At 43.8% G+C, this 11,251-nt stretch overlaps 2 protein-coding genes across 8 annotated transcripts in view; both read left to right on the top strand.

The window, feature by feature from the left end:
• The window catches only part of golga4 (golgin A4), a 153,445-nt gene that overhangs the window by 76,255 nt on the left and 65,939 nt on the right, over positions 1-11,251 (top strand). The window lies entirely within an intron of this gene.
• On the top strand, positions 3,300-11,248 carry LOC110982610 (beta-3 adrenergic receptor-like). Its single transcript, XM_022241157.2, has one exon. The coding sequence runs from the start codon at positions 4,097-4,099 to the stop codon at positions 5,162-5,164; it is 1,068 nt and encodes a 355-aa protein (XP_022096849.2). The 5' UTR covers positions 3,300-4,096; the 3' UTR covers positions 5,165-11,248.

Raw genomic sequence — 11,251 nt, 5'->3', positions numbered from 1 at the left:
TGCTGCTCAGTAATCTTGCGTTCAGTTTTAGGTAGCAATTCTAAATTGCCTTGCTGGTAAAATCTTTCTGTAGTAATTTTCGAAAGGAAAACCGTATTTCCTTCCTCTTTTCCATTAATCCCCCACAAGACTTAATGGAGCCCTTCACGACGTTAACCTTTTTCACCCGCGTGACTGGATGCGCTAAATGTAAACAATACCACCACGTGAGGACCGCTTTGGCCACGGTGATTGTATTCCTACGGGCAGCTTCAACCGCGTACAAGCGCACGTGTGAACGCAGCATGCTTGACTAGTCAATAGACCAAAGGCCTAAGTAGATTACCATCGCAACACTATCCACCATTACCATCACAACACATTGCGGTCCAGACGATTGTGACATCACAGGAGAACATCTATTCAGGGACGTTTCTCCGGACATTCCCATGCATGGCCCTCTCAAATTCCAGAAAACATTTTGTTGTGGATTAGTGCTTTTGTACAATGGTTAGCACACTGCTCTCTGCATTGGCATGGACATATGAAGCAAGATATGAGACGGAGAGGACCCCCCTGCTTTGTATTGGTCATTGTTTCACTTTAAGACGCTAGGGGGTGTGTTACGTAATAATAGTCTATAGCGTGTTTAGCGATTGGACATGTTGGGGGGTACTCCTTGGTCTCATTTCTTGCTGGATATAGGCATGGACGTTTGAAACGACCAGTGTTGTATGACTCAAGTCCAGGACTCAGACTCGACTCGGACTCGACTCCAATCACACTGGATAATGGACTCACGCTCGACCACGATGACTCGGACTTGAGCTTGGTGACTCGAGTCACGTATTTTCTTTAACATATTTATCGTATTCGCCGTCGAAAATTAATTTGTATACACCAGTGCTATCACTGGTTTGCATGCGCGGCGCGTCGTCGCGTTGCATATTTTCCACCTCGCTCATTTAGGCCAATGTACGGCTAGATATCCACTGATGAGTCAACCAGACGTGTCATAATCCGTAACAACAAACTTTGCGGCGGTAGTCAGACTATGCGCTGGGCGCACATTTGTTATTTTCACTCACGTTATTGACTTACTGATATATTTAGCCTCATAGTTTCCAGAACCAGTAGCGAATAGGAACACTTGTAATGAAATGCCAGGCTCGCGTGTAAATAAAAAAATGCGTGGTATGCGCTGGTCGTGATTGTAAAAGGTTTTTAAGTACCCTCATATTCGACTCACGCATTCTCATGAGCCCGTCTTAAATGTACTTTAAAACCATCCCAGCACTTCGTTCCCTAAATAAAGAATTAACGAAGATACTGGAACTTAAAGTTTAAATGGTGATGATTTTCATAAGCAAGATGTACCCATAGCTTTTGCAATGTATTTAATTAACCAGCATAAACAAAACAGCACACAACGAACTTACAACTTTGATCATGGATGTTCCTCTATGTTGATACACTTGGAAGGGCTGAACAACTTTATTCATGACTTGTGACTCGGACTCGAGGTTTTTGACTCGAACTTGGACTCGGACTCAAGGCTTGAGACTCGGACTCGTACTCGACATTGGTGACTCGAGTACAACACTGCAAACAACCAGTACATATAGGCTTACCCGTGTTAGACCCATCTCCTTTTGGCCAAGGCAATACTCGCTGAACCTGTGATCTGCATTGGGAACTGTATCAACTTCAAGAGCAGCGTAAAAGGGTGTAGGCTATCGTGAAATAAATCTGAGCATGCGTCCCAACTCTGATTCTTTTTGGGGTGGAAAAAGCTTTAGTTAAGTATTTGAACCATCCAGACCGCCCATGTCGTTAAATACTTAGGTAATTAAGCTGGCACACAGTATACCAGGTATCGAGCTATCTTGACCACGAAAACAGTCTGTATATTATCCCAGTCGTCGAGAAACTTGACAGAGGGAGCATTTACAATTCGGAACCTCACTCTGCATCCATTTGCCAGCCCGGTGTGGACGGCACGCGATGCAAACTTCAAGTATTAACCTCCTTTGTAAAATCTTTTGTGTCCCAGGTTTTAAAAAATCATGACCAAATCGTTCCAGCTGCAGACATAAATTGTTCAGCTCGCTACTGTGGAGTGGCCAATCTGTCGTGATCGTTTGAGTTGAAAATATCAGTACATGCAATAGAAATATTTCCGCTGCAGTCGGAGACTCCCTACCCATCTTCCACAGCGCCGACGTTTATGGCCAAGTTCAACCAATCACGCGGTCGATTTGTCTTGGTATAAACCTCTGCACAAAATTGTATCTCGGGCACCCGGTTTAATAGCCCACTAGCGGTAGACTTATGGTTGTTGGTAACTGAACTTGGCCTTACCTTTACCGGATTCATTGACCCACGTTGCCATTGCGTCGATTCTACGAGCTACAGGGCAATTATCACATTAGATTCCCCCCGTATATTTGCCACTTTCAAAGTTAATTTCGTGGAGGTGAGGATCCAAATGGGCAATCAATTTCAATAATAAATGGTGACAAGTGCCACTTTGCTTAACGGCCCCCTTTATAATCTAATTTAATTAACAGTGGCCTTGGTAACTCACACAATTTTATAAACGCAGGGTAAGTGTCACTACAATTATACTTCAACAACTCGATGTATTTTGAGACATGAAACGGCATCTGCAAAAGTGTGCCTAACATACATGTTCAAGAGTACATGTATCTACCGTGAGCAGAAGCACTCCCTCATCTGTTAAAAATAGCCATATTGGCTGGGAGTGTTCGTTTTGTTGGTAGCGATGTAACAATAACGTGTTTTTTTAATAGTTTTCTACCAAAGGAACTTGCCTTTCTCAGTCCGGGTCGGGGCTCGTACTGTGGCATCCAGCTTTCTTCACTGACTGTAACCATAGTTATTTCTGACAGTCAGTTGTCACGCGTGAATTTTATGTTCCAGTAAGAGATTGACTACAGTGTATCTGGGTCCGCAGGAAATCATTTTGATAGTCTGGAATCCTTTAAGATGAGATCGTACGTTTAGGAATCACGTAGCGTATTCTTCGTTGATAAGCTGAAGGAAACAGAAACACACGGATAATGTCAATAAGGGCAAATCTAGGAATAGTGGGGTGACCACAAAAATCAATTTGTGTTGCATTTTGAAGATGGGATAAAAAGGAAATATGCTTTGTAAAAAAAACTGAATGTTTCCATTTCAATTTGACGGGGGCTTATCAAAAGGCGAAAAAAATGAACTGCATGTGCGAAAAAATTAACACGGAACAACCGCCGTTGGCCAGTTTGACCTATTCCCGGTTTTCGCTTTCGATTCAGCATTATACAAGCCTATTAATTGTTATGGAAATGGAGCTACGCCCGCGACTGCCGTTGGCAATCGCCTTGCACTTCATTGAATGACGTCCAAATTAACGAGGAAATGTTTTTTTGTAGCATAGAATACCCGGTATTCACTTAGCAGCCAGCTACATTGTCATATTTGTTTTTATAAAGCTTCCTTCTTTTTTTTGTTAGAAGCATGTGCATGCGCATTCAGAGTCGCAGACCTCATTAGCTTTGGATCATTGGTCTGCATCAGCAAGACTGTCGTGGTCGAAGTCAAACTGCAATTACAAGACCTATTTACGGGCATTTTCGGATATGTCTCCCGCCTCCGCGGCTCCCGTCCACGCAGTTTGGATTCCGTGCAATCATGGACCACACTGCAGAGCGCGCTTACCCGACAAATAACTCGCCGAGATAGTTGCCGAGGGCACGTTGAGGATGATTTTCAGGGACAGCTGTCTTTCATCAAGATTTTTGAGTTACTTTACAGGCTGTTTCATAGGACAGTGCCCCGTTTGCGGAAGTGTGCTAGTTGGAAAAGCATTTTGTAGCTGTCTGCATTTCATATTGGACAAATGGTGGACTTGTAGATCGCGGGACAAGAGAAACTAAAGCTGCAGAAAAGTTGAATCACACTGCAGATGTTTTTTGTCAGTGAGAATGAAACCCCGATTGTTCTGAATAGGGAACACTTAAAGTGCTGGTTTTGGGCGACTAGTGCGTAAAACCCATAGGGCCACTGCTGTGTTGAACTTGAGGAGTCATCTGAGAACGCCTAAGCTCAAAATATGTCTTCAAGCCCTGAGCAACAGAGTTTGGACCGTCACAATGCGACTGATTCTGATGCAGATATTGTGGTGTACAGGTATCATTACGAGGTGCACATTATAGCTGCTGTGCTCATCAGCGGAGCCATCTTGGGTTCGATCGGTAACTGCTTCGTTGTCATTGCAGTCGCCTTATCTAAGAAATTACGGACAGCCACCAACGTCTTTGTGGTCAACCTTGCTGTGGCGGACGTCACAACTTGTCTCTTCACACCCTGGCAAGCCGTGGCGATCCTTGACGGGAATGATTGGCCAATACCAAGGGCTCCCTGGTTGTGCACGGCCTCTGCCTTCGTTGTTGTGACCACAATCGGATGTAGCATCAACAACCTGGCCCTGATCGCCATCAACCGCTGGGTGGGTATCACCAAGTCTCGCTTCACCACACATCGCATCTGCACCTCCCGTAAGCTCACCCTAATGGTCATCTTCTCCTGGGCTGTGCCACTCTGTTGCGCCTTGACACCAGTCGTCACCGACGTTGGTGAACTTGGCTACGAAAAGCTGTACAGATCCTGTACCTGGGTAAGATCGAATCCGTATTCGAGGTACTACAACATATTTGTCACAGCAATAAACTACCCGATTCAGTTGATTGTCATTGTCTTCAGCTACACTTCAATCTTCTGCTACGTCCGAAAGACGTCGCAGAAGATGGCCCGAGCAGATGCCCCGTCCGTCTCGGAGAAAGTCAGCGGCGGAGGAGCAAGCCGTGCCACGAGGAAAAAGCTGCGGAAGAGGCAACTTGACGTCACCAAGAACCTGCTCTACATCGTCTTGGCGTTCGTCCTCTGCCTGAGCCCCTACTTCGTGTCTATCATTTCCTCTGCAGACTGGAGTTACCGTCTAGCCCCTTGGGGAGCCGTTGTTTTGTCCTGCAACAGCTCCGTGAACCCTATCATCTACGCCACCTCGCACCCAGATTTCAAAGTGGCTTTTAGGCACATGGTATTAAGGTGTCAGAAGATTCCTGTCGATAAACGGAGTCAGCGTTACAGTTCTAGCAACACAGAGGAAACACGAGCTTAAAGGCATGGGGGAATGTCCGGAACTGCTCCGTTGTCAGCACCAGAAGCTGGGCAATGAGGCTTGAAACGGTACGGGGGAGCAGTAAATGAGTGTGCCTCACGGAAAATCCCCACCTTACTCCCATATTTATTTCATTTTGAAAAAAGGACAAAATAAATATGATTTCACCCCTTGCCACGTGTTGGAATTTTAAAAGAAAGCATCTCAGGCTAGCAAATGCCCCTTAAATAAAGGCTGAAAACGCGAGATTTAATGCGATGTCCATTATTATGTACTGGTACGTTAAGAAGTTCTGTGCCGCAATTATTTCAACACTATAGTTTTGCAGTGAAAATGCAGCATTACAGTGCATTCAGATGTTGTGCATACAGTGGATATCTTATTTACTGTTGGTGGGCCAGTTAAATATGGAAAAGTCCTCTAGAGAAATATTCCTGTTTCATGGTAAGTGCGGCCCGCCATGCTAGCTCAACTATTATACCACAGCAAGTAATATGTTAATTGATGTCACCGCCACTTTCCGATTTCAAGGTAACTTTCAAGGTCGCATTAGTCAAAGGGGGCTCAAATTTGGTAATTTTGAATCAGTAACTAGTTTTCTTTTAAAGCGTCAGATTGATCCGTAAACACAATTTTGTAATTGTTAGGGTGTCCCAAGAATGTACAATTAAGTATTATTGGTTTTTATGTTACCACGCAACTGCATTGTGTGATTACTAATACGGGCGATTCACAAAAGTGCGCCTCCAAGAGTTTGCAACGCGTTGACCAATCACAGTACGCGAAATCTGTCGACCCATTGCGCGTTTGGAAAGGGTCGACAGATTTCGTGATTTCGTGTGTGATTGGTCGATGCGTTACAAACTCTTGGAGTCCTGCTATTGTGCAACGTCCGTATTGTTGGCTCACTGATTTTTTATTTCTGGACATGTTTTCCAATATTAAACACATCCATATTCCAGGCAATTTACAACACAAACTCGTAACTATGGCGTACCATTTACGACAAACATTTCTCTCTCCCTCTTGCCTCTCCAGGCGACGCAACAACAGGACGCGACGGCACGACGGCTGCCTTCCGTCGTGCCTTCGGGTCGCACCGTCGCCTTCTTGCCATTACGTTTGTACACACACGACGCGTCGTGCGTCGCTTCGTCCCGTCGCCCGTCGCGTCGTGCTGTCTGATGTCCTTTCCTTGTTACATTTTTTTTGCTTAAACGTCGCCCGTCGCGTCGTACCGTCGTGTGTCGCATCGTATGTCGTGTCGTGCATCGCGTCGCCTATTGCGTCGCCTGAAGCACGACGCGACGCACGACACGACACGCAACGCGTCGTGTGCTGTCGCCCTTTGCTTCATGGTGTTTATAGAGGGCACCTTTACTGTTTTCTGTCATTTTTGTCCCCTGTGTTTGCAAAGTACATGCTATTAGCTTTGCGGCCTTGGGCATGCAGAGCCTTCAACTGGCATCGTGTACAATCGCGTCAACGTAGTTTTTGAAATATTGTCTAGTCGTATGGTATACGTAACGCAGGATGGCCCAAATTATATTAAGCAACATACACGGGAATCATTGTGTAAGGCTGCCAGATCGAGGCTCTGCATGCCTATGGCGGCAACGTGCAAAGAGGAAATAGGTACTAGTAGCAGGTCTTTTTAATTAAGTTGTTCTAATTTGGGTCGTTGGATTTGTCTATACCGGCGATTTTACAGTGTGTAAGGAAGATGCAGATGCCAGTCAAGCATTTGAATCAATATTGTCATTGAACCCTGGAGATTTGATATCTGACATGACTGCCAAATCTCTTTAATGTTAATGCGTTCAACCAATTGTGAGTTGACCAGAAAACCGTTCTTGGAAGTCCAGCGTATCGAAAATCCGCGTCAGGTTACGCAAGTCTTCTCTGGTGTGATTAGCTCTAATGAAGTTGTCAGAAAGGAACTGGCGTGTGACTAACATGACCCGTGCTCTTTTTGCAATAGTTATCAGCCTTTATTTTTCGTCTCCTCGCAGTGAAGACATTTATTTGCTTTTGTTTCGTGATCCACCACCAGGCTGTTGATTTCAAGTAAATAACAACCTCAACAGTTTGCTAGGACTCCGCTACAGTCCTTGAGATACGGGCATTTATTGGGAAAAGAAGTTAAGAACTATCTTCATACTTTGGGGCATCCGAAAACGGTTCTAAGTGACACCAGTTAGTTCGATTTCCGTCCCGTACTTTCGTGGGGGTGTTTGATGGCAAAGTTGACGGTCAAATCTTCTCACGAAGTGTAGCCGTGGGCCTTGTAGGAGGTATTAAAATGTATCTTGTGTTGTCCAAAGTTCCCTCGGGAAGAGCGTCACAGAAAATGCACTGGGCTCATTATTTTTAATGTTACATGCATCAACAGTGCGAAACACGATGAGCTAAGTACTCTGCTCTGCCCGAATCGTCTAAAAAAAGGGGGGGGGAGTTATCGAGTTTCCGGGTTGGATCAATTACCTTTTCAACATGATACGGTCGATCCTCTCAAGCTGACCTAATTTAAGCTGGCTTGTTTTGTGTCAACAACGTTCGTCTGAATTACAGCACAGGAAATAAATCACCTGCCACTGCGTGCGGTGAAGGGTCGGTCAACGCGTGAGTTTTAGTGCGACAGAATGGGTATCTTTATTTGAACTACAATGTGCGGTCATTTGCAGAAGTTCAGGATTACCCATACAAAAGCCATTAATCTCAAGAAAATCGAACATAAAAGCAATCAATCATGACAACCTATGTTTATTTTCAATGTGTAACCTATTTCCATGAACAGTCTAATATTTAGTGTGCCCTCCTTTATTTTTGATTACTTAGACTGGCTATTTTATTTTACCCATGATGCATTACAGGCAAAATGTCATACAAGACTTGCCTTTTCAAAAAAAAAATCATTCAAATGGGTATATAGCACTACACTAATGTTATGCACCACTGTAAAAGCATGTGTTAACATCAATGAGACAATGCAATGCAGACCCAGTGCCAGAAATACCAACAAAATCCCAGGTGGTCTTAAACGTTTGCAAATAACTGTAATAGGCCAAAAGTAGGGGGCCGACCCTTTTGCGCTTGTTTTAGATTTTTTAACAACCTGGTTTATTTCAGGTTATAGATAGATATTGTCCTGCTAAACATACGTGTCCTATGAGTTCCCTGGTTCAAAAGGTGCTCTTTCACCAGAGAATTCGTGTGTCGCTGAGCTAACTGATGTGGAGAGCGTCGAGGAGTGAGTTGGAGATATGCCTGGCCGTGAAAAATAGAACTTTTAGGGTGAAGAACCCCTCAGGTCAGCCTGGAGTTCACAGGCCTGTGCAAAAAGCGAATACATGAACATGTAGGTATGCACACATGATGTAGGCTTGGCGAGCGGATTTCCGCATTTAATCTTTATGTTTACAATTTCCAGAGTAATGCAAAATCTTAGAAATTGTGCAGCTTGTTTTTGAATCCGATTGAATCTGTTTTGGTTATGTTTCAGAAAAAAGAGGAATGTATCCTTGCAATTGAATGAAGCCATGTGAGCGGAAATGATGGCTAAACCAGAGTCATTGCTGGGAGAAGCTTGACTTCCCTAGCCAAAGGCCGACTACTCAGCAGGAAATAAAACCATATGCAAATCTATTAAACATGTTTGCCGCATTTTTGGACCTTTGGGGTCCTTCGCTTGAGGACCTTCCATAAGGATTGCATATCATCGGAAACTGATCGGCGATGCTCCCTGCGTCTCTCTACGTCGATATGGAACCAGGCTTTACTTGCACCTCGTTCGTTTTAGATGGTTGGGTGTACAGTACGTGCACATTATCAACATTTAATTAACAGTACGGTAACATTTTCCTGTGACACAGATTTTTGCAGAGAGGGGAATTTTCTGAACATATTTGACCCCCAGCTAGAACCCACCCCTTCGTGATATCCACAGAGGCATCTTTTGCCTTTTATCCAAACTTGTCCGCTATTGCCCCAAGTTTTGTTTCTTTGTTCATTTGTTTTGGTTTGTTTTTCCTATTTTGGTTTGTTTTTATCAGGTCAGATTTAAAGTTAAGTGAAGATGGAGTACCGCCTGAGAAACATTGCGTAGCCAATGGCACAATTCGTTTTTCATTTTAGCAAAGGCTTGTAAACGTAAACCTACATTTTTCATAACCAATTAAACGTATTAGGAAATATTACAATTCTTACAAAAAAGAAATCTTTTGTCCAACACAAAGTACGAGGTGCCCGTACCGATAAGGGGTCAGACTAGTTTAAGCGTATACTGGTAGCCATCCGCACAGGCTTCTGCATGAATGGGAAACGTAATCTAGCTGGAACATAATGTTAATTATGTTATTTCAAAGAATTGAGCACATGTTGCGATAAAAGAATTTAAAAAAAAAAAGGTTTCCCAGTCGAATTACGAAATCGTATCATTATGTATTAACTCGCTAGGCTTCTGGCTGTGTCAAGCTAGGAAAAAAGCCATTTCTCTAGTGAAAAGACTATCGTTTTCACCCGTCATCTTGGGAATAATTTGCTGGCAAAACTATAATTGCCCGATTGTTGTTCGAATAACAGTTCCAAATAAGATCGAAGTGTAGCTTTTCTTATCAAACATCTCGATTTCGAGCTTGATCGTTCAGTAGGGACGGTAAGGCTTTAGAAGAATAGCCAGACCTACGAAAATGCGTAAACTCTGAGGAGGGCGCCTCGGAAGCACAGACCTATAAGCAAACACAATTAAAGCCTTGTAAAGTTTCAGCCTCTGTCTCCGTATTTCTGACTTTGGGGAGGGTTCAGACAAGCTTATTATAGCTTTGTAAATCTTAGCATCAAAATGGCAGCTTGCCTTCAGGCAAACACAATGTGTATGATAAATCCTAAGCTGCAGTGGGTCCCTTAAAACCTCTGGTGATTATTTTGTGGCAATATCCTTATCAACCAATCTCACCCATTTAAGATGGATGGTACTGAGAACACGCCTACGGAGCTCTAGTGCCCAGGTTCTACATGGAACCCTTCATTTAATTTGGCAGTACTGTTTAGGGATCCTACTGCTGCAGAAAAAATCTGAACAGTCATTTTTAGATGGAAAAAATCGATTTTTGCGCTGCCTCCTGACCCATTTCCTGGATACGCCTCCGGCACAGAATACGATATCAGATTCTGTTCGAGTGCATGATTTACCGATCTAGGCAGGTTTCGGCAGACCTTCTCTTTGTGGTGTCATTCTGCAACCGGAATTAAAAGCTGTAACAGCGGTGGCACAACGCTCGTGGACAGGTGGTACGCGGGCGTTTCACGTTTCTTCGACCAGCAAAGAGTCGTGATTTGCCAAATGCACGCGTGCGTCAACCCTGAAGAATGTACGTGTGAGTGCAGCGCCACCGCAGTTATGGCGTCTAATTAGATCAGTCTGTGGGTGTATAGAGAGCGAGAACCATGCAGCGTGTGAATAACGGTGAGCGAATGCTCCATTCGTTTGCATGGCATTTACCAGTTCTTCCTGACATCACATCCGGTACTGTGTAACAGTACAAACTCGGAAATTGGAGAACGTTGTTATCCAATGATGAATGTACTTAGAAATGTTCTTTACTCTAGCTTAAAAGAATTTGGGGCCAGTCAGAACCTTGAATGGTGCACCGTGAAGCATAGCACTTGAGGGAGTGAGCGCATCCTTCCTTTGAAATTCTACAAACACGTATTCTATTTCCTGCAACAATGGAACGTCGTTTTTTGGACTGCAGTCACGGTGCATAAACAGAATGGTCCTTTCAAACAGCCGTAGGTTACCACCTTGGCATTGAAGACACGAGCTGCCATTAGACATTTCACGATCGTGACGTATGATTTGGCAAAGAATTCAGTTATATTTAAACAAAACATGGCTGAAGTAGCATTACTACAAGTATTTGTGTTTAAGAGAAGATTGTCGTACTTTTTTACCACGTCGGAATCATTGCGTAAATTGTCGTACCATACAAAGGTAAGAATTATCCTAATAAGACTGCCTAGTCAACTGGGAAGACCATGTCAGTAAAGAGAAAAGAAAAGTGTCATGGTTAATTACTTAACCCAGCC

Source organism: Acanthaster planci, linkage group LG17 (genome assembly GCF_054643075.1).
Source record: "Acanthaster planci isolate LZ-2023a linkage group LG17, COTS_SCS, whole genome shotgun sequence".
Lineage (NCBI taxonomy): Eukaryota > Metazoa > Echinodermata > Asteroidea > Valvatida > Acanthasteridae > Acanthaster > Acanthaster planci.
Note: the sequence above shows the minus strand (reverse complement) of the source record. Positions and strands in the feature narration are given on the sequence as shown.

Excerpts from the sequence above, each read along its gene's own strand:
- LOC110982610 (XM_022241157.2), top strand. The coding sequence starts at position 4,097 with ATGTCTTCAAGCCCTGAGCAACAGAGTTTGGACCGTCACAATGCGACT.